The 24068-nt window shown below is 37.7% G+C and overlaps 1 protein-coding gene across 2 annotated transcripts in view; it reads left to right on the top strand.

Moving 5' to 3' along the window:
• LOC124802758 (testis-expressed protein 2) overlaps nt 1-24068 on the top strand; it is a 314369-nt gene that overhangs the window by 218745 nt on the left and 71556 nt on the right. For both annotated transcript variants that reach the window (XM_047263750.1, XM_047263749.1), the window contains exon 9: nt 14792-15001. In XM_047263750.1, the coding sequence (XP_047119706.1) occupies nt 14792-15001 (210 nt within the window). The remainder of the gene's footprint in view (nt 1-14791; nt 15002-24068) is intronic.

Genomic DNA, 24068 nt, shown 5'->3' with positions numbered 1-24068 from the left:
AGGAAGGCAGTTTAGGAAATATGTCCTACTCTCATTAAATAACTCAGCTACTCAGGAGTTAAAAATATGTTTCTTCAAAAGTATGGTACTCCTTGTGTTAATATAACTGTACAGATGTCTGTATACTGCATCCTCCTGTTTTGCATCCAGCGAAGTTACCCATTTGTCATAAGTTCTTTTCGTGTTTGGTGCTTCCAGATGTGAATGATGTGGGGCTGCTTCATCATCCTCATCTTTCTTTTGTTCCTTGTCTTTTCCAATCCTCTGCACTGTAAGCTTATGAATGTTAAGTGCAGCTATTGCTCTGACCACCACATTTAAAATTGGACCCCTACTATTGCACTTCATTCAGAGTGCAAAAATTTGCAGCCTTATCTATGAATTGAATTCCCAGCCCAACTGCCAATTTCTTTGAAGCTGGAAAACATATTCCTAGATGTTCTATTTAACACACTACTACTAAAGCAATGCTACACCAAAACAATAGCTCACAACAGCTAACAAACATAGAATGCTACTTCACAGTGAGACAATGGGAGCATAGCAAGCTACTCTTGCTTGTCACTACATGCTATTATTTACTGACGGTGTGACAACAGAGTGAGATGTCCCTGCCACCTGTTGGTGGTGCAGGAGATGAAGCTGTTTCATTGTTGATGTTACCTAGACAATGGTATTCTTTTGTCACATGTTATTTTAATTGTGCTGCAACATTAACAGGGAAACGTTATAATTGATGTGACTTTTCAGACTTTCCCAATGGATCTGTTGCAGATACTCTTCTTGGGTTTGCTGTCGGATAATATTGTGCAGATCTCACTTTCCCAATGGATCTGTTGCAGATACTCTTCTTGGGTTTGCTGTCGGATAATATTGTGCAGATCTCATTGATATGGCTGTTTGGTATCTTCATTTGCTGGTAGCTTACACATGATGGGAACTTCACATTATGTCCATAAAATTACTGTCACTGTATCTGAAGATCTTTTGGAACCTCTCAGCTGTATCCTGAGATTGGGTACCAGGGCGTTAGCTGTCTGGTCCAAACACCAAGGTAAAGTTTGCCAAATCTAAAAATATACTGGTTTCGAGGCCCAACTGCAAGAAGAGAATGCACCACTTTGGTGTACTGTGTTTAATTTCACAGATAGGATCTTAGATGATGCAGTGGTTTCGGTGATTGAGAAAGCTCCAATCCCAGATGTGATAGCTGGGATAGCGCAGGAAATTTTGAAACTTCCTCGTGAGTTTGCAGAAACAATTAGAAAGGACACCTGCCAAATTTTAACCTGAGACCCACCAAGAAAGTTTAATATCAGTTTACCAGGAAGGACGGCTCTGTAAGATTTTAAAACAGAGAAAGACCTCATTATTTTTCATGTCAACAAGCAGAATGCCTGAGTCCTTCTCTTACGAGATGAATACAACGGAACGGTAGAGCCACTGCTCGATGATCCTGCTTATTGCAATCTAAGAGAGAATTGGACTGGCAAGATTCAGAGAAAAACATTAAATCTATTTAAGAAGAGTTCTACTCTGACTAAAGTCATTAAGGGCCCGTGCGAGCAGGCTGCAGTTCCCCCAAGACTGTACGACCTGCTGGAGGTACATAAGGATGGCTCTGCTTTTTGTCCTATAGTGAGCAATATTAGAGCCCCTACCTATATCCTCTCTAAACATCTCACTTCACTGTTGGGACTTCTTGTTGGCAAATGTGACTATCATATCTGGAATTCAGAGGACTTCATAGGATGACTGAAGGCGCTTAAGTTACAACTGTCAGATCTTTTGATTAGTTTTGAAGTAGTATCTTTATTTATAAAAGTACCTCTGCAGGGCTCTTTAGAGCTTATCTGCAATAAATTTGGAAGACTCTGAGGAAAAAGCACTGCATTTAGCATACCTTCAACCCCCCTGCTTCTGGCAGTATGCAGAAGATACATTTGTGCTGTGGTCCCCTAGAATAGACACATTACCAATGTTTCCCCTGCATTTGAAACGATTCCATCCAAATATACAATTCACCATGGAGATGGAATAAAATGGTACCTTACGGTATCATGGTTATAAGAAAAGACGGCAGTATGCTGGAACATAGTGACTGCAGCAAACCAACACAAAGACGCAAGCTGTTATCGTCCAGCACAGTGTGGTAGTGTCTTACGCTCTTTGGTATGTGGAGCAGATGTGGTGTCAGATACTGACAGTCTGCCTGGTGAACTACAACACCTAAGAACGGTGTTCAAACAGAACGGCTATTCTGATTGGCAAATACACCATGCATTCCATTTCAGGCAAGTTATACATTCCATTCCAAGCAAGTTCAAAGCAGGGTTGTAAATAAAGGTGCAGAGGCACCATTTGCAATGGTGTTTTTGCTGTATTTTGGCAGCATGTCTTGAGCAATAGAAAGACTCCTCAAGAGACACAATGTCAAGTTTGTTTTTCAGCCAGCAGCAAAATTGAGGATTTATTTATGCTTGATCAAAGACAATCTTGGCTTTAGGAAACATGGCTTATACAAGATCCCATGCCAATGTGTTAAATCTTATACTGAGCAGACCTGCTGAACCATGCAAGACATTGTGTTGAACACCATCATACATGGGTGGGTGTAACAAGACGACTGAAGTTTCACGTTCAGTGTCTTCTTTCTGGGACTGTGTTTTTAAGGAGGCCATACATATCCTCGCGGCAGACAATCTTATCAACACAGATAGTTAAAAACCTGCATCTTATCAACATAGATACAGTTTTTCAACTATCTGTGTCGATAATTGTCTGCCGTGAGGATATGTGTGGCCTCCTTAAAAACACAATCCTAGAAAGAAGACACTGAATGTAAGACTTCAGTCTTCATGACTGACTCAGCACTCAGCTGAGATTTAATTCAGGTTTTAACCACAGGAGCATCTGGCAACAGAGTCATTGCCCACATGCATGGAAGGACTGTGTGTGGCTCCCACCAGGGTGCATTATAAGCACTGTTTTCCTCCAATGGTGAGCATTTCCCCACCATACATGTTGCCTGGTCCTGGACTGAGAAATTTTGAAGCCGCTGCATGCCTATCATCAGTCACGCATTGTAGCAGTCATCAGTCATGCATTGTAGCAGTGACAACAATAGCTACCACTACTTGAAGGTGTCCAACATTGTATCTATGAAACATTGTGAGATTTGCACAATATGATCCTGTGGCAAAGCTGAGAATTATTACAAGCTTGGTGCTACAACTTCGACCACGGAGTTCCTCTTCTGACTTCATTCTCTTAGCTCCACTCGTCTTGTGGCCTTTTTGTAGTAATATTAAGCTGTGGTGTTGGAAGATTCTCTCCTGGCCATACGGTGTCTTGTAACACTAAGATTTGTTATACACTTTTTCTGCTTGTAATAAATATTTTTCTGTTGCAAACCAATTTTGTGTGAAAGCTTTTGCATTGCATTACAACTACTAATGAACTTTTAAAATGGCACCAGACTACACTAATTTAACATGTTGTCTTCTTCTTTTCTTTATAATAATAAAAAGTAATATGAAATATTCCAAACATATGTGTTAATATGTTTTGTCTTTTCTTTACTTGGCTTTTGTGCATTGTGTGCACTTGGTTTTAAATTTTCCTGCTGCAGTACAAGGATAAATCAAATATAAACCAGATTTTATTTAAAAAATATTTTGTCAAAAATAAAAGACAAATATAATTTATGTTTCTTTATAGTTTTCTGTTTCAGCAATACTTTTTCCCACTTGACGGAGGATTTCTTATTCCAGTATTGTGCAATGTAGCTCATTGTGTCATGAGCCAATTGCGCACAAATCTGTCCATGGTCTTGTCATCTTCAAATTGTTGCCCTCCTAAGGATTTTTTAAGTGTGCCAAACAAAAATCACAGGACGATAGGTCTGGGCTGTAGGGAGTATAGTCAAGTTGAATCCAGTGCATTTCTTGCAGTATGGGGCTTGGTGTTGTTGTGAAAGAGGATGACTTTTGAATCATTTGGTCTTGTCTGTTATGGTGACATACAGCTCTCACCTCATTCTAGAGTTCATGCTTGTAAACAACATTGATTGTGCATTGCTAATGCAAAGAATCAATGAGCAAAATGTCTTATCTGGTCAAAGAAAACTGTGAAAGAACCTTGTCACCTGACAGTTGAGTCCTGATTTTTCCTGAGGCTGTCTCCCCTTTCCTCTCCCACTCCACACTGGCTTGCTTGCTTGAGAATGTAGTGGCGGATCCCCATTTTTTCACAGGCGATGATCTGACTCAAAAATGCATCACCTTCCTTTTTGGCAGATCTTGCTGTAAGCCTCTGACAGACTCCCAAAGGTCTCTACTTCTGATTTGCAGTCGAAAGTTGGGAACCCACCTGGGTCATGCTGTATTGTGCAATACATCATTTGTGATGTGCTTGACAGCTCCCATAACTTATTCTGACCTGTTCTGCAAATTCAGGTATAATCTCCCATCAGTTGTCTTCATGGACGTCTTGAGCCACACGAATGACTTTGTCCACAATGCTGGTCTGAGGACAGCATCACGTTCCTGATTTTCCACTCATTTTTGTCTATCGTTGAACCATTTATGCCAGGCAAACACATGAGTGCTTGACAGTGTGTTTTTCCCGAACTGTGCAGTCAATTTCCAAAAAAATTCCTCCGTAACCTGAATTTCTTCACCAATAAGAAATTTTATAATAAAGCATTGCGCAATGGAAAGGTGCACCTGTTGCTCCGACATTGTGAACACTACTGTTATATTGGTTGGAGTGAGGAATTTCTGGCCCTCCGCACTCCTGCCCCCTCCCCCTCCCCCTCCCCCTCCTCCTCCCCCTCCCAGAAGCATATAAGCATATTAAAACCATGGTCCTGTCAACCATAGATGCTCAAGAACAAAAATCCTGTTTATATTTGATTTACTCTCATAGCTTGGATCCAAGGCCTTACTTAGCTTTCTTGAGTAATCCCAGAATCTCTCACTTTTTTTTTTTTATTTCTTTACGTGAACCTCTAATTCCAGAAGTTGCCAGTATGCCTCTTTTCTTTGTGTCTGTCTGCTGCCATTGGTAGACATCTTTTTTTGTATTCACTTGATTGTAATTTCATTTTGAAAACACTTTCTATATTGATAGCAAAATTTTATGGCAGTTCAAGTAATCTTTTTTGTTTCATTGGCAAGATCTTCCTCACTATTGCTCAGAAGAAAATATTTCCCCACAGAAAAACACCTTTACAGTTCCTGTGAGATTCATCTGATTATGTTTTGTTTAAGCTGTGAATGTTGATTAAATGTTTATACAAATGATGAGACCTTATTTTGGAGTTGACATCCATTTTTTAACTGAGTACATTGATGTTCTTTAACATGTAGTCACTTGAAATGAGAAATTGGTCTTTCTCATTAATAGTTTCACTGCTATGTGCTCTATATTTATTTTGTTGCATGTTACATTTGTTATTGTTATTTATTGCCTGATTTAGAGCTTTCTGCTTTTACTCCTTTGGCAACTGCTACAAATATTTTTGATGAATCCTAGAGTTAATCATTTTGTGGGTTGTTGCAGTTGTGTTCATTTATATCACTGTGAGTTCTTTTGGGATTATGTTTTTTCAAATGAAATCTTTGCACAAACATGTATTTTAAAACTCATTATTTTTTGTTTTACTAATCATTGTTTGATATTTAAGTAATTTTGTATTTTTCATTTAAAATAATTTACAAATTGTTTGTTTTATTTCAGTTCTTTCTTCAGTTTTCTGTCATGTTGTAGATATCTGAAGTGACGTTCTTCTGTTTCAAAGCATTGTACTTTTCATAGAAGCTTTTGCTTCTTGTAGTGTTTCAGCCAGTCTTGTGTAGTGATTCAGAATATAGAAACATTTGCCCTTTCTTTTTTCTTCGACAACTTTAAATGTCAGTGTATGTTGGCCTTATAGAACATGTCTCAAAAATTGAGTCCGCTAGTATTAGTGCTGAGGTGGTGCTTGAATTATTGTCATCTTTTTTGTTTTATTTAAATTTTTTGTGTTTACTCTAGTTGTATGTTGTTGGATTTCCTTGATATAAATTTTAGCTGCTTATGTTTTTACACTTTTCAAAATGGTTTCATAGCTCAAAGATTCACAGTTTTTTTTGTTAAGTGGCATGAGCTGTGTTGCCTGTAATGTGATATAGTGGTGCTGTGGGTCACAAGTTCAAACTCAGCCACTGGCAATTATTTCTTATTTAGTGTTTATCATTTCTGGAAGCTTCCTGAAATAATCTTACTATTTCAATGTTTGCATATTCTGGAATATTCGGTGTTTGTATAAATAGCAGAACACTTCGTGCAAGAGTTCTGTTCCATCCTGTCTGGACATCCATGTTTTGTAATAGACATACTTTCAGTGCTAAATGTTGTACTTCATTGGTGACTCTGATTTCAGATCTGGACTTGATTGTGGTTATATGTGACAATATTGTTCCACTCTCCATCCACATATTTTTCTTATATTTGTGTTTTTTCATGACTTAAGATATATCTTGTTTTGTTAAAAACTCTTTATATTTTGTTCTTTTAGGATGTGCACTCTTAAGACCACATCAGTTTTCATGAACTCAGGATCTTGCCTCCTATCATCTTGGTGAAATTATAACACCATGAAATAATGATCATATTTTGCTTTTAGTTTTTCTGTTACATGTTCAAACAATACCCCCACATCCTCTTTTGTTCTTTTTTTTCAGTTATGTTATCAGTGAAGGATCTTTATCCTCATATACTCCCATAAAATATTTTTAATCTTTTTTATTTTTTTTTATATAGTAAATGCTTTAGAGGGGCATAGGCGTGTGTGTGTGTGTGTGTGTGTGTGTGTGTGTGTGTGTGTGTGTGTGTGTGTGTGTGTACTATAGCCGGTTAAAGGATAACTCTGAAAGCTAGCAAGTTTTCATTTTTTTTTGGTGAGTGGTCTCCTGTAACCCTGAAGTAATTATGCTCTACAAGAACTTTCCAACAACATTTATTTTTAGTTAAAGAATTTGTGATTTTTAATTTGTTAGACATTGAAATTCACTCAGTTTTTTCTGTTTGTATTAGTTATGTACCCCTCTTGACATTCACCACATTTGGAATTCCTACATTGCCTTCTTTTGCAGTCGTATCCGTGGAAGCAATAAATCATAACATTTTGGTAGTATCATTCAATAGCTTTTTGAAACTGTTTCACAAAATATAGCCGCACAGGGTAGCCGTGCGGTCAGAAGCGATTCATCATGCTTCGCACGGCTCCCCCCATCAGAGGTTCAAGTCCTCCCTCGGGCATGGGTGTGTGTGTTGTCCTTAGTGTAAGTTAGTATAAGTTAGATTAAGTAGTTTGTAGACTTAAGGACTGATGACCTCAGCAGTTTTCTCCCAAAAGACCTTACCACAAATTTCCAAATTTTCCACAAAATACAGTGTTTCCTTTTCTGCATTCCTAAGGAACAGTTAATTGTCACCACAACGTGGTAACAATCATGTTAAAATTTAATGTGCTAATCCTTGGTTTAATGCATTTACAAATTTTCACACATACTTCTCTATTTTTTGTGGATATAAATGGCAATTTATATTGCCACTTTTGATTCATCGACATCTATTTTACATCTATATCTACCTGTCTACTCTGAAGCTGCATCCGTGTGATTATTCTGCAATTCACACTTAAATGCCTGGCAGATGGTTCAGTGAACCACTTTCACACTATTTCTATACAGTTCCACTGTTGAATAGCATGTAGGAAAAACTGACACCTAAATCTTTCCATGCTGGCTTTGATTTCTATTATTTTATTGTAATTGTCATTTTCACCTGTGGAGGCAGGAAACAGTAATAATAATAATAATAATAATAATAATAATAATAATAATAATATTTCTCTTCTCAAACATTATGTCTGGTCAAAAATGGAAAGTGACGCGGACCTTGATCAAGCGTGACTTCCATTTAACTGTTCGGTATATGTTACATTGCATTTAGGAACTTTCGGGTAATTGAACATGTATCAATAATTACAGATTTCTGTAGTTGTAAATATTCGTTTGGATGTAGCTGTATTGCGTTGATGTACTGGCGGATATTGTGTGGTATGACTCCTGTAGTTGATAGTTTAATTGGTACGATGTCAACTTTATCCTGATGCCACATGTCTTTGACTTCCTCAGCCAATTGGATGTATTTTTCAATTTTTTCTCCTGTATATTTGTTGTATTGGGTATGGATATTTCGATTAGTTGTGTTAATTTCTTCTTTTTATTGGTGAGTATGATGTCAGGTTTGTTATGTGGTGTTGTTTTATCTGTTATAATGGTTCCGTTTCGGTATAATTTTTATTCATCATTCTCCAGTACATTTGGGGTGCATACTTGTATGTGGGAACATGTTGTTTTATTAGTTTATGTTGTATGGCAAGTTGTTGATGTATTATTTTTGCTACATTGTCATGTCCTCTGGGGTATTCTGTATTTGCTAGTATTGTACATCCGCTTATGATGTGATCTACTGTTTCTATTTGTTGTTTGCAAAGTCTGCATTTATCTGTTGTGGTATTGGGATCTTTAATAATATGCTTGCTGTAATATCTGGTGTTTATTGTTTGATCCTGTATTGCAATCATGAATCCTTCCGTCTCAATGTATATATTGCCTTTTCTTAGCCATGTGTTAGACGCGTCTTGATCGATATGTGGCTCTGTTAGATGATACAGGTGCTTGCCATGTAGTGTTTTCCTTTTCTAATTTACTTTCTTCGTATCTGTTGATGTTATGTGATCTAAAGGGTTGTAGAAGTGGTTAGGAAATTGCAATGGTGTAGCTGATGTATTTATATGAGTGATTGCTTTGTGTATTTTGCTAGTTTCTGCTCGTTCTAGAAAAAATTTTCTTAAATTGTCTACCTGTCCATAATGTAGGTTTTTTATGTTGATAAATCTCCTTCCTCCTTCCTTTCTGCTTAATGTGAATCTTTCTGTTGCTGAATGTATGTGATGTATTCTATATTTGTGGGATTTTGATCGTGTAAGTGTATTGAGTGCTTCTAGGTCTGTGTTACTCCATTTCACTACTCCAAATGAATAGGTCAATAGGTCAATATTGGTATAGCATAGGTATTTATAGCTTTTGTCTTGTTTCTTGTTGTCAATTCTGTTTTCAATATTTTTGTTAGTCTTTGTCTATATTTTTCTTTTAGTTCTTCTTTAATATTTGTATTATCTATTCCTATTTTTTGTCTGTATCATAGATATTTATAGGCATCTGTTTTTTCCATCGCTTCTATGCAGTCGTTGTGGTTATCCAATATGTAATCTTCTTGTTTAGTGTGTTTTCCCTTGACTATGCTATTTTTCTTACATTTGTCTGTTCCAAAAGCCATATTTATATCATTGCTGAATATTTCTGTTATCTTTAGTAATTGGTTGAGTTGTTGATTTGTTACTTCCAGTAGTTTTAAATCATCCATGTATAGCAAATGTGTGATTTTGTGTTGGTATGTTCCAGTAATATTGTATCCATAATTTGTATTATTTAGCATGTTGGATAGTGGGTTCAGAGCAAGGCAGAACCAGAAAGGACCTAATGAGTCTCCTTGGTATATTCCACGCTTAATCTGTATTGGGTGTGATGTGATATTATTTGAATTTGTTTGGATATTAAGTGTGGTTTTCCAATTTTTCATTACTATGTTTAGGAACTGTATCAATTTAGGATCTACTTTGTATATTTCCAATATTTGTAGTAACCATGAGTGGGGTACACTATCAAAAGCTGTTTGGTAATCAATGTATGCGTAGTGTAGTGACCTTTGTTTAGTTTTAGCTCGATATGTCACCTCTGCATCTATTATCAGTTGCTCTTTACATCCTCGTGCTCCTTTGCAACAGCCTTTTTGTTCTTCATTTGTAATTTTGTTCTGTGTTGTATGTGTCATTAATTTCTGTGTAATGACTGAAGTTAATATTTTGTATATTGTTGGTAGGTATGTTATGGGGTGATATTTTGCTGGGTTTGCTGTGTCTGCTTGCTTGATCTTTAGGTTTCAGATAAGTTATTCCATGTGTAAGTGTATCAGGGAATGTGTATGGGTCTGCAATGAAACTGTTAAATAATTTAGTTAGATGTGAATGTGTTGAGGTGAACTTCTTTAGCCAGAAATTTGCTATTTTATCTTTTCCAGGGGCTTTCCAATTGTGCGTAGAATTAATTGCTCGGGTGACTTCATGTTGCAAAATTATCACTTCGGGCATTTGTGGTACCATCTTGTATGTGTATGTTTCTGCTTGTATCCACCGTGCATGCCTGTTATGTTGTACCGAGTTTGACCATATGCTGCTCCAGAAGTATTCCATGTCTGTTACGTTTGATGGATTGTCTATTTTAATGTATGTGTTATCTATTGTGTGATAAAATTTCTTTTGGTTTGTGTTGAATGTTTGGTTTTGTTTCCTTCTATTTTCACTTTTTTTGTATCTTCTAAGTCATTTGGCCAATGCTTGAAATTTCTGCTTCTTTTCACCTAATTGCTCTATCGCTTCTTTTTGTGAGATTTTACCTAATCTTTTTCGTTTTTTGTCTGATATTTCATTTCTTATAAATTGTGTTAGCTGTCCGATGTCTTTTCTCAGTTTGTCTGTTCTGATCTGTAGCTTGTGTTGCCATGCTGGTTTTGTGGGTTTCTTCTGTGTGTTGGTTTGTTCTGATCTCTGCCTAGTGTGTATATTTAGTGTAGTGAGCGCTCCCATATAAACCAGTGGTTGTAACTCTTCCATAGTTGTATTTTCATTTATTTTGTTGTGTATGATTGTGTTGATAGTTGTTATTGTTGTTTCGACTTGTGGGTTATTTGGTGGTCTATGCAAGAATGGTCTAATGTCTGTATTTGTGTCTTTGTATTCTATATATGTCAGCTGAAATTTTTCTTCTATATCTATTTGTGCTTGTTCTGGTGGCTGTCTTAAGATTTCGTTTTCCTCTGATTGTTTAATTGATGCATGTTGTTGTTTGTTTGTTTGCTCTGGGATGTTTGAGTCCATTACTGTATTTTCTTCTTCTTCTGATTGCACATTATTTTGTTCCAGTATTTGTTGTACTTGTTGTTTGATGTTTTCTAGTTCTGACTGTTGTATCCTGTTATTTTTTATTATTACACGGATCTGATCAGCTAGTCGTTGTTCTGTTAAAAATTTTAATTCTGGGTATCTGGTAATAAATGTTGTGTATAGTTATGATCTGTATCCAGTTGTGTTGGTTCCTAAGTTTGTTGCTTGGTAATAACAGAACATGAGGTGTCGGTTAACTTCATCTGACCATCTCATCCCCTGTCTTTGTTTTCCTTCTAGGGTGTTGCAGGAAGCATATCCTGCAAAACACCTCTATTTGGATTTAAATCATTTTCCGTGTGGCTAGCAGTGTCGTTACCATTGTGGACGGGCATAGGGTTCAAGCACCGTCCCCGACCATGACAGCGCTTGTCCGAGGCTTCATCAGTTCTGTCCTGAACCAACTAATCACACTAAAAGGGGGTTAGCCCTATTAGTGGTCTGTTCTTTTCGTCGTCTTTTATGACTGGCAGAACATACCGAAGGCCTATTCTTTTCCCGGGCCTCCAAGGGGTTTATTATTATTATTATTATTTTGGAGGAGGAGGGGATATTGATGATTGAAATTTCATGAAAAGAACTAGCCACAATGAAAAATGTTTTTTTTTTTTTTTTTTTTTTTTTTTTTTTTTTTTTTTTTTTTTTTTTTTTAATGATTGTTAGCCCAACTCACAATTCATATCCATGACACTCTCTCCCCTATTTCATGATACGAAACAAGCTGCTCTTCTTTCACCTTTTTCGATGTCCTCCGTCAATCCTATCTGCTGAGGATCCTGCAGCACAGCAGTACTCCAGAAGAAGACAGACAAGTGTATTGTAGGCAGTCTCTCTAGTATTGATGTTGTGTGTTCTAAGTGTTCTCCCAATAAAACACAGTCTTTAGTTCATGTTCCCAACATTATTTTCTGTGTGATAGTAGTTATGATTTAAGTTGTTCGGTCATAATCCCTAGGTGTTTAGTTGAATCAACAATCTTCATATTTATGTAATTTGTTTTGTGAGTGAAATTTAATGTGATCTTTTTAGTACTCATGTTCAGGACCTTACACTTTTTGTTTTTTGGTCAGTTGCCACTTTTTGTGCCATACAGACATCTAAATCATTTTGCAATTGATTTTGATCTTTTAATGATTTTACTAGACAGTAAATGACAGATCATCTGCAAACCAACTAAGAAAGTTGCTCATATTATTGTCTCAAATTGTTAATAGAGATTACGAACAGCAGGGAATCCATAACACTTATTTGGAGGACCCTGAATATCACTTCAGTTCCACTAGATGACTACCTGTTGTGACTCCTCTTGATGGTTAACATCACCGTAAAATGTGGCTTAATTAATTACAACTATTTACCATATATGAATGGGCTGTCAAACCTTGTCACAATGCCACTGTGGAGGATGGTGTTGTTGTTTGTTAGAATTTTGTTCCATTAAACAGGTTGATTATCGAATCCCCGCCCCCATGTAGTCACCAGCCAGCAGGACAGATTGTTATAAATTTTGTGCAAGCTGCTTAAACAAATCTTATTATAAGCTTGATGAAACACTAACGTAAAATCGCTTAAAAAGTAATGCCTCACCATATCAAAAGAAAAGCTGAGCCTACGTAATTCTTCCCCAAGACTAAGAGATCTCATAGATCCACTACATAAAACAGTATATCAAATAATTCCACATGTGCAGAGTGAGATCACAATTGACACAGTACGTCACACAAGAGATGTATAACCAGAAGGAAATGAATAATTTTCACCCTGCTGTATGAGGTAGCCATATCCACCATCAAATATTTTGGTACACAGATCCTACGTATGAATCTTGAATAACACAGTTTGTAAAATGGATTACCAATGACACATAACAAGGAAAATGCCTGTATCATAGCAGACAGGACACCAAAGGGTTTACAAGCAAGCAACATTCCACCAGATGGCGATACTGGTAGAATATTCATTAAAGTAGAAAAACTACCGAACAATTTACGAATTGTAGCAATAAGAATAAAAATTATTTCCATAACAAGAACTATATGAAAGCTTTGTACAGTTAAACATCTAGTTTCTTAAATGCCTCACAGTGACCAACAAATACATTTCAAAGTGCCAGTAATAACATTTGTGTTATCTATGATACTACTTAACAGAGTATACATAACCGAAAGTATTCAAAAAAAAAAAAATATGAAATTGTATGAAAGTGTAAAATTAACATGAACTCCCTTAGTAACTTGTCCCATAGTAAGAAAGTACCACAAGCAGTTCAGAAGCGTGTTGTGGTTTTTATATCAGCATTCTTAGCACCAGTGTCTAATGATGAACATTTCGCAGATACAATTATGGTAAACCTTATGAAATTTATTCATATTTAATAATTAGTATACCTCCTAAGCCTACAACAGGTTTACACAGCTCTCGTCTAGCCATTATAAGCCAACAACATGGAATCTCGTAAGCCCTAATGCATAACATCCTTTGGTATCTTTGCTGCTATGATGCAGGTATTTTCCTTGTTGATCCCCATGCTATGTGTCATGGATAACTCATTTTTACAAACTGTGTTCATATTTTGCATGTGGAATCTAAGTATCGCACAGTGGGTATGGCTTCCGTGTATAACCGGGTGAAATTTCCTTTTGTTTTCTGGTGATACGATATGTCTACAGTAATGTAGTGTGTGAATTGTGACCTCACTCTGCAGATCTGGATATCATTTGATATAATGTTGTTACACAGTGATTGTGACAATCAGTTAGTCTTAGGTAAAAATGATGTAGTCTCAACTTTCCTTTTGATATATTGATGCACTGCATCATAATACTTGTTCATGATTTATGTTTTTAGGTGATTTTATGTTGATGTTTCATTGAGCTGTTTAATAATATTGAGTTATGCAGCTTGCACAAAATTAATGATGGTGCCCTACAGGTTTTGAGATTGTACATAAGAAAAGAAACAACCCTGTGGTATGTATTTACATTATGGAACTATTGTACTGGGAGTTTGTACCATACCGGTTTTCCTTATATGCAATTTTCTGTCAAATTACAGATCTGAAGATCGCTAACATCTTAAGCCAAAATTAGTAATCAATAAAAATAATAAATTGCTGTATTGACCAATTAAGGATTTTTCTGAATTCATTAAATTGTAAACAATTCAATTTGACACAAAAGAAAATATTGGTAGTTAGAATGGCGAGAGAGAGAGAGAGAGAGAGAGAGAGAGAGAGAGAGAGAGAGAGAGAGAGAGAGAGAGAGCTGTTGACAAATGGGAACCAAAGAGAGAGAAAAAGGCATGTTGGTAGATTTAGATAGATACTGTAGATGGATTTATTCACCTTATCACATACACTTTCAAATCATCGTTGCTATGGTATACTGGAGACATATGAAGAGTTTTACATTATTTTATACACATTTCTGAGAAATTGCTACACAGATACATACTGTGGTTTCCAGTCTACAACAGCAAATGCATAATTCGTTCATAGACTGTGACAACAAATTAAATATTATCTGCAGTTGAAAACCATATAAGATAAATAAAAAAGTAAAGATTAGTGTATCCAAACCCAGCAATTAGCATTTATATTTTTACTTTACTTAATATCATGTGAACAATTTTGTAAGTATGTTTTAATTTTTGATTAGATTTTGCTTCTACTTATAGCACCAAGAATCACAGCTAACACATGGTGAGGTACCTGAAGCTGAAACAGAACAGGATACTTTTAAAGAAAGTGAAAAAGAATCCCAAGTCTCAGGAAGTGTGATGTGGATCAATGCACTGATTGGTAGAATCCTGTTTGATATTCTTAGCAATGAGTACTGGGTGTTAAAAATCCAGGAACGTATTCAGAGAAAACTCTCTGCCATAAAGGTAAAGTTGTTAAACTAGTAAAAATAATAAACTGGTAAATAAGTATTTGTATGTTGCATTTTGAGGTGCTGTTGGTTTCTCATAGTGCATTCATTTCATTATATTTGTTTGCGCTTATGAGTACAAACATTAGCTGGCAGAAATAATGATGAGAGTTGAAGTCCTGTACAGCACTGACACAAACGAAATGAAACATGCTATTTTGAGGTTACCATGAAGAGGAAATATTGTGTGAAAACTACCCTGTCAGCATTTGCGACCAATACCAAGAAGACGCAAAAACTTGGGGAAATTAGAATACACTGTAATTTTCTGAAGATACACTGGGTAGTAACTGATCAGGAAAATATTTGTTGGTGATCCCTGTAGCTGAATTACAGTGTCATATTTTCTGTAGGGAATGTCATAGTTTGACTCTAGGTGTTCTTGCATTTTAGTCCTTGTCTTCCCCCCTCCCCTCCCCTCCCCCCTTCCCACCCCACCCCACCCCACTACTTTCCTATTGTCTTTCTTAAGAGATTCTATTTATTATTTATTGGTCCAAGAATCAGTGCTGTACATTGTTTGTACATATGATATAGGACAGAGGTAAACCTAGTTAGTTTACAATACAGTAGTCATTTTGTGTACATTGTTGACATAATAAAAATGCATAATAATGTAGGTTGGTGAACTACATTGCTTCTACATGTGATAATAGCAGTTATTAAGTGAGATGACATGATAAGCACTATGTAAACTATATTATGAATTGACAGTTAGTGAAATTTGGTAAATGAGGTTTACTTATTATAAACTCAGACTGGAACTCATCGTTCCATTGTGGTTATTGTGTGTCTATGAGGTCCTCCACTGTTCTACATAGAAAACATTTAGTTTATATCATAATATGGTATTAATTTTCCACATTAGATGAATTGGTAAGTTTGTTGTAGATGAAAAAGGGCCATCATTTATGCCCATGCTTTGCGTGCGCGCGCGTGTGTGTGTGTGTGTGTGTGTGTGTGTGTGTGTGTGTGTGTGTGTGTGTGTGTGTGTGTGTGTGAGAGATGGATCAGTCTTTCTATCACTTCTTTCACGCTATCTTCACAAATTTCCTGAATTTCATGAACAACACTTCTCCAGAAGCCATTTTGTTTTGTCTTCCCTAAACTTCCTATTTATTTCATTCCTGTGTTACTTATATTGCTGTATTCCATTCTTCTCCTGAACAGTTTTGTATTCCCCTGTTTTTATAGATAATTTGCAAGCCTTTACTCTGTTGCTCAAGGTTTACCATGAAAAGTGTGAACGTGATCACCCTTCCAGAACCTCCTCTACTTTGATAGTTGACTACATATCTTTCTTCTAAAATCTTTGAACAAATAATTCTCACTCCCCACTGTCATTTCCTCACAGAGGACAACATTCTTATGTCAGAGCAGTTTGGTTTCTGTCCTGAACATTCCACTGTACAAGAAGAGCGAATCAACTGGAGCAGTATTCCTGGATATAGAAAAGGCATTTGACTGCATCTGGCACAGTGGCTTCATCTACAGCCTTGATACACTTAAATACTCAGAGCTCTTAATTTGTATTAATGGCTCATTTCTTGCAAAACGATAGTGTTTCATAAGAACTGTTATTTGATCAAGCCAGACATGACCGATTGAGGTAGGAGTACCCAAAGATTCGGTCTTAGGCCCCTTTCTGTACATCAGGGACTGTCAATAATTCTCCAAATGTTCAGTTCTCATGCTCTTGTGTGGAGTTCTCTTGCTTGCCCACACACTCTGAGCAGGAAGAGGTGCAAACTGTGAACACGCCAAATGTAGATGGCACTGCATTCATGCGAGGAACACTGAACATCTCTCAAGTGGCTTGGTTTCATGTTTCATAACAATGTAGATCACAAACAAAAACATTTTCAGAATTATCTAATAATTTTTGGTGCATTGTGGACAATAATAAAATTTGTGCCTGGTACAAACTGTTGGAATACGATCGAACACAGACAGTTTTGCATATTTTTGACACTTGGGGTGCCACATTATTGTGTCTCAATTAATTTCATAATAAAAAAAGGAAAGGCCTTTCACACACACTTGTTAATTGAAACATTGTATAATATTTGCTATCTCATTTTGGAGGCATGGAAACACTTCTTGATGAAAACAATATAGAACTTCTGGACAGTTTTATTGTAATAGAATTTGTCTTTTAAACAGGTTATGCATTGCACATTGATCAGTTCCATCTGCACATCTTCAGAGGAATTTTCAATTTAAACAGCTAATGATCTTGAAACCAGCTCAGAAACACAGTTTAGATTGCCAATGTCCTCAAAACGTTTATTGAGTGTTTCAGTGCCACAGTAAATTCTTCAAAATTCGTGTTTTCTTAACACCAGTGTGCACAGGGAAATGAACTGTTTTTCATGAGGGTTGCCCCTTCCACAATAAGAGTGTTGTTTTGAATGGATCCCCATCAGATTAGAAATAATTTTTTTCTCACCTTGTAATGCTTTACTGTAGACAATGTGCAGTCAAGTCCACATAAAGGGAGAAGTGCATAGTTCATTCTGTATGTTTGAATTCTTGTTCTTGCTTTCCTTTGTGCTTCAGGAACTCAATAATAGCGGGTCTTAATCTAAAAATCATTTCAGGCATGCTCCATTATTTAACAAACATTCTTTGCAGTGATATGTAATGTCTCCATACTTTTCATTCATTTCCATCAAACACTGTAGTAATACATGCAACTTTGGAAGATTTACTAGTCATATCACCAGTTTCATCATATGCTGTGTGCCTGCTAATTTTGCACAAAGTGCTTTTTGTTGTTCAGAATAATAAATGCTGTACATATTGTCTGTTGATCATTATAATTTTTAGCTCTTTCCTCATCAGCAAAATTTCTGAATTCATTCTGCATGATGTTGTAATGCTGCTCTGTAGAAAATTTGCAGAACCTATTGATTATCCAACTGTGTAATAGATATCAATAATTCTTATTCTTCCCATCTGTGATTCCCCTTCATTTTTAAATGTTGGGATGGTAGAATGCTATACTGCCTCTTTTTATGCAAACAACAACTGGAACTATGAACTGCCTTTGTACCACAAAGAAATAGCAAAAGATAAACAGCACTGAAACCATGATTCTGCAGAACTGAAGAAAGTGGCAACCACAAAATGCCAGTCCAAATGCCAGAAGAAACATTGTCACATTTCACTGATAAATAAAGTGTCACACTGTGCTTAGTAGTTCAGAGAAGGACCAAGCAAAGCCAAGACTGGCCGTGCGTTGGACCGTTCAAATGCAGCACATCATTCTAGTGTGCATTTTCACACACTGTGGCCAACACTGCTGTACACTTTTTATGCTAGTGACATTTCTAAACTGGTCAGCAATGTGATATCTTTCTACACTGATGATACTGCAGTATACCAGAAATCCCACAACCTTATTTTTGTTTATCATAAATTAATAGCAGCACTTGGGCAAAATTATACAGTGGTGCAACATTTGGAAGGCAAAAATTAACCCAACAAAATGGCGTGTTACCTATTTCATCACCAGGATCAAACACCCATTGTTAACTCTCCATTGGGCCCGGAATTTGCCTTGACATGATTTGGTAGCATATTTAGCCCTGAAAATTTACTGACATCTCACGGAGAAGAACAGATGCCACGAAAAAGTTTCACATTCTTATTTCAACTGTACCCTCCACTAAAGAGTGAAGGATTAACTGTGAAATGTTCACTCCTTGTCTGACACCAGCTTCTACTCCCAGTTGTCCTGTTGGCTTAGAAGTGTTGTCTGAGGGGTCATTGAAAGTAATCTCAGGTATTGACAGATGCATCTCAGATACACATGTTAGAGATCTATTAGAATGGCCCACTGGCAATGAAACCCGTGAATCTTCATATAAATGTCTGAAACTTACCTTTTAGCACAATAGTTCAGGGTTTAAAAAGATATGATATGCAAATATTAAATGGAAACAGTTAAGGGTTCCTCACTCTTTCAGTAATACTATTAAAGCATCATTATATTTACCATCTGAGGGTATATATTGATGTATTGTTAATACTAGAAATATTGGCAAGCAGTTTTTATCTCAGCAGACCATCATAACATGTAAAAAAGATGTTTCACTTCAGTTAACTGAATATATCCGTGATTAGTTAATTCACAGGTTTTCATAATAAATCATGTTTGCTACTATTACAGATCAAAACTTCAAGCATTTGAATGACCTCTTTCTCATTTGAAATCTCAAAGTTACTCCTAGTCTCTTATTGAGAGCAATTGATCCCTAATTAACATATTTTTGTAGAAGTCTGTAGTTACGAGCACAATTTATTTGGGTTATTACACTAACACAGTAGAAACATACATCAAAGACAAATACTTACGAGTTTGATCTCTCACAAACAGAAGATAGCCGGCCAATATTACAGTCCATAGATAGTCCAGGATCACAGCTAAAGTCATCTGCAGATAGTGGCCAGTGCAGATAACATTCTATCAAGCTAGAACCCTTAAGAAAAAAATGCTCTGTGCGGTAGGCGGCAGCTGATCAGAGGCCGTGGAGTTCTGCCAGGTGACTTGACACGAGCTGGAGGGGGGCTTCTTCCCAGAGTGCTTCTTACAGAGGCAGCTTGTAAATTATGGTGCCACCAGCAGTGAGCGCTGTAGGTAGGGATCAGTCTTCGACAGCTTTGAGGGAGCTCTGTGTTATTGTCAGAGTCGGTTTCTAAAATTTTCTTGTCATTTTATGTCGTATTGGCATTTATAATTTGTCGTACAATGCAGGTCTGATCTGAAAACAATTTATGAAATCTTTCAGGACTATGGTTCTCCTTTCAGTCGGCAAAATAATGTGCAACAAGTTGCTCATCTTTTTCAGCCATTTTATAATCAATTTTGTTTTTTGCTTTGTTGGTTTTTTTCCCAGCTAATGTAATTGTGGCACACACATATTTATACTTCTGGAGGTTTGATATTCACAATTTTTTCAGGTATGTTGTATTTGAGAGTTTCACATATTTTATCATTTTTACCTCTCACCCTCCACCACCTCTCTCCAAACCCTCCCTTTTCTTCCTCTCCGCCCCATATCCCCTTCCTCTCCCCCCCCCCCCCCCCCTTTATCCCTTTCCCTCCACACCCTGGTTCCTTTTACTGTTGTTTCTGTTTGCACTATACCTACTTTTATGTAATTTGTTTCTACAGTAAAGACCATTTTTAGATGGTAACCTGTATTTGTTGCCATTTTATTAATATTAAATATGTACATAGCTGAAGTTTATCTGCTGTTTAATGTTATAATTTGAATTTTAACTTGTGAAAAAAGTTTAGCATGATAATTTCATTCACTATCACGTACCTTCCTTGTGCATACTATTAGTGTCCTCTCTTGCTCGAAGCTTTCTTTAGTGCAAGTGTTGCATATGTGATGCCAGTGCACTAGATGTATGATGGTGAGAAAATACCAATTGAAAACAAGTGTGTTGTGCATATTTTAATTTATTATGAAGGTGAAATTTTATATTTGACTGATGCCTTCCAACTATATTTTAAGATACCTCTGTCACAATATGTAATCCAGTAAGGCTGAATAAGTTTATGTATTCATGAGGAGATATGATTGCACCTCTGTGAATATTTACATGTTTGCACTGTAACTTGCTTAGGTTGTCTATAATTCCTTGTGTAGAAGACATTTTGGTAAACATTGAAACGATGGTAAAGGGGTTTTAATATTCCATCCAGTTTGCAACTGAGTGGCTGTTTACTATTTCTACAAGAAGATTGCATTCTGCAGTTCCTCCTGCAGCTGTGTATAAATTTTGAAAGTGTTTATGGAAATGAAGTGCAATATCATCTAACTTAGAGCTGCAGTCAGTATTTCCCTGCTAAGTTTAGAACTGAGTGGAATGTTATTGATTGGAACTCAGCTCTTGACAAAACTAATCTGACTCTAGAATAAACTTGATACCAGAAATATGATGACCGAGCCACTGACTGATAGAGCTGAGTAAAGATGTCTCCATCAAAATGAAAGGGTAACCTGTATCTGAAACACTGCTGCATAGCTCCCCCAACTCCCTATGGTTATGCTAAAGTATTTAACTTAGTTTTGACAGATTATGGTGAATGACTGCCCTCGCCTGAGAAGTGGTGCATAATCATAGTCAGTAAAAGGCAAAATTAAATGAAAAGATAAGTAGCCTAGTGGGCAAGACACAGCTCGTGGAAACACACAAAGATGAACTGCCAACAAGGTGATGGTAGGAAGGGAGGCAGGAATGCGTCTTCCAGCATGGAATTATGAGAATTTTGTCTTGAGTTGGACAAAAAGCACAACCAATATAGTGAACTCAACTATCTACTACAAGCAATCAAATAAGATTAAATCAAATGTGTAAGGTTCAAGCATAACTTGAAAATTCAACATTTAATAGTTGATTCTTTGTTGACCAAACAGTTGGGGAAACTTTAAATAAGGAGCTATGAATGATCTAGGTCACGCATCTTCAAGAATGAAAACTGAGCCTTGCACAGTGTCAGTATACAAAAAAAATTAAATGAAACTGGAGATACAGTTATTCAGTCATAATGGAGGCTCACAGAAATTAGCATGAATACAAGAATTCGGCATATGTCATGCTTGAAAAAAAATTTAAATTCGGTGTTTGGTCTCATTCTGCAGTTTGGAACTGGAGAATGAAATCTTCTTGCAGAAACAGTAAACAACCAATCAATTGCAAACTGGATGGTGGATGCATGTGGTTGCATGTAATGCAAACACACACATCAAATGCAGCTAGTGTTGATTGTAGGGAACAAACCAAATCCAACATGAATACAAAATGTGGCTTGTGCCTGAAAAACAATTTACAAATATTGTTGCGTTGCGTTGCGTTGTTTTGGGAAGGAGACCAGACAGCGAGGTCATCGGTCTCATCGGATTAGGGAAGGACGGGAAAGGAAGTCGGCCGTGCCCTTTTTAAAGGAACCATCCCGGCATTGGCCTGGAGCGATTTAGGGAAATCACGGAAAACCTAAATCAGGATGGCCGGACGCGGGATTGAACCGTCGTCCTCCCGAATGCGAGTCCAGTGTCTAACCACTGCGCCACCTCGCTCGGTACAAATATTGTCTGGTACTGCTTATCGCCAACAGTTAGTGCCTACAGAAAATTGTAGTGCAAAGTTATTCTGACCTTGTTGGGAAACAACTAGGAATTTGGTATGGAAAAAAGGATTTATTAACATGCTGGCCTGTGGCACTTCAAATTTAATAACTAAGGATCCATTAGAACTGAGAAGTGGACTCTCCAAAGTGGCTAGAAAGGGCAAAAATATACTACACAACATTAACTATGAAATGCAGGAAAAATTATCTAATTATGTGTTGGAAAGCTGTATGCCTGCCACTCTAGTCACAGCAAAACAACACAAGAGTGACTCACGAAAAGTTTGCTCAAGATGTGGGACTCGAGTCTTACCTCGTAGCACTTACATTTGGCCAAGCTACAAACTCCTTCCTACACCAACATCATTAACACAAAGGAAAGAAAGCGAGCTTCACATGTCGATAGGAATTCTTGGGTAGAAAGTTATAGCGGTCATTCCTGTCACCTAGCTTGCCTGCTCTAGTCAGAGTTCTTTAGAGTGTGTCTACCTGCCTAACTGCTGGCACCTAATTACTAGAGCAGACTGTGAGGTCACAAATCCTGAGAGCGTCTGTACATTTCCCCCCTGCTAGCAGAGGACATTAGGTTGAAAATGCTGAAACTGGTGTTGTGTTTAACACTGGACTGTGGCTGTGAATAGCATCAGTGGTGTCAGCATGCAATGTTGCTGTTTGAGTATAGGGGCAGGCAGTGAATGAGATCTGTGGTGTGCTTTACAGCTGGCATGATGATAGCTGGGGTTCACGGCGGACTGTTGAGGGCAGCTGGCAGCTTCCAACAGCCTGGATGCCATGGCTGCAGCATTTGACAGGGGAGAGCAGGTCCTGTGAGAGTCATCCTGGGTGGGTGGGGCAAAATTGTCATCAGAGTGCATCAGACCTTGGGGCAGGGTTACAGCAAGCTTGGTGGAAGACAGTCTGGGTGGCGTCCTGTAGGAGGTAGCGTTTGGCAGCTCAGAAGGTGCAACAGGCAGCGCAGCAGGTAGTGCACTGGGCTGTGCAGCGAAAGGCACACCGTGTTAAGTGAGAGATGGCATGCTTTGCAGCTTGAAAAAAAAAGAGGTCTTGCACGGCTTTACTGTGGGTTTGCTTAGCATGTTGAGCAGCACGCAGAGTTGCAATGCGGCACAGTCTAGCCGAGGGCAGTCACTCGGACAAGTGGGACATGGATGACTTCGTACTGTGTGGCAGGCACATGTGATGTATGTGTACCAAAATGGGTGGGTGCCACTAGCAACTGCTGCTGCTGCTGCTGCTGCTGCTGCTGTCAGCCAGAAGCCCTTGTGCAATGCTGGCACGGTGGCAGCATGATACTCTGTAGAGCATGTATATAACTGCAGCAGAGGCTGCAGGTCAGCTGGCATCGAAGGTGTTGGAGCAGCGCCAGGAGCTGGAGGAACAGCACCTGCAACTGCCGTAAGCAGCAGCAGTGAGGCATCCTGATCCACGTCGGTCAATGCCTGCTCTGCTTGTTCTGTACCAAGTTCTGTGTGCTGAATACCAGCAGCAAAAAGGGGGGGGGGGGGGGGGAGGTGGCTGCATCTGGTTCCCAGATGCCAGCCGTGGGCATCAGGGAAGACTTCAACTGCCGGCACTGCACAAGCACCATGCAGGGTGAGCACATATGCTGGTTTAAGTGTATCAGTGTAAACAATTGACAGGGTGCCATGGAGATGGACTGTAAAGTTTTTGTCACCTCTCTTCAGGAAGAAGTGAAGGTCTGAGTACCATGGGTGAAGTGTTATCTGCCAAGCATTGATGTGTAACATCATGTGTATGCACACTGTAAGGTTGTGATGTATAAAAGCCTTGCATTCACCGTGACGCTGCGGAGGTATCAGTTGTAACTGGGCTGTGTAATCTTGAAGTTGATGTACAG

This window comes from Schistocerca piceifrons, chromosome 6 (assembly GCF_021461385.2).
Source record: "Schistocerca piceifrons isolate TAMUIC-IGC-003096 chromosome 6, iqSchPice1.1, whole genome shotgun sequence".
NCBI lineage: Eukaryota > Metazoa > Arthropoda > Insecta > Orthoptera > Acrididae > Schistocerca > Schistocerca piceifrons.
This window is presented reverse-complemented; position numbering and strand designations above follow the sequence as displayed.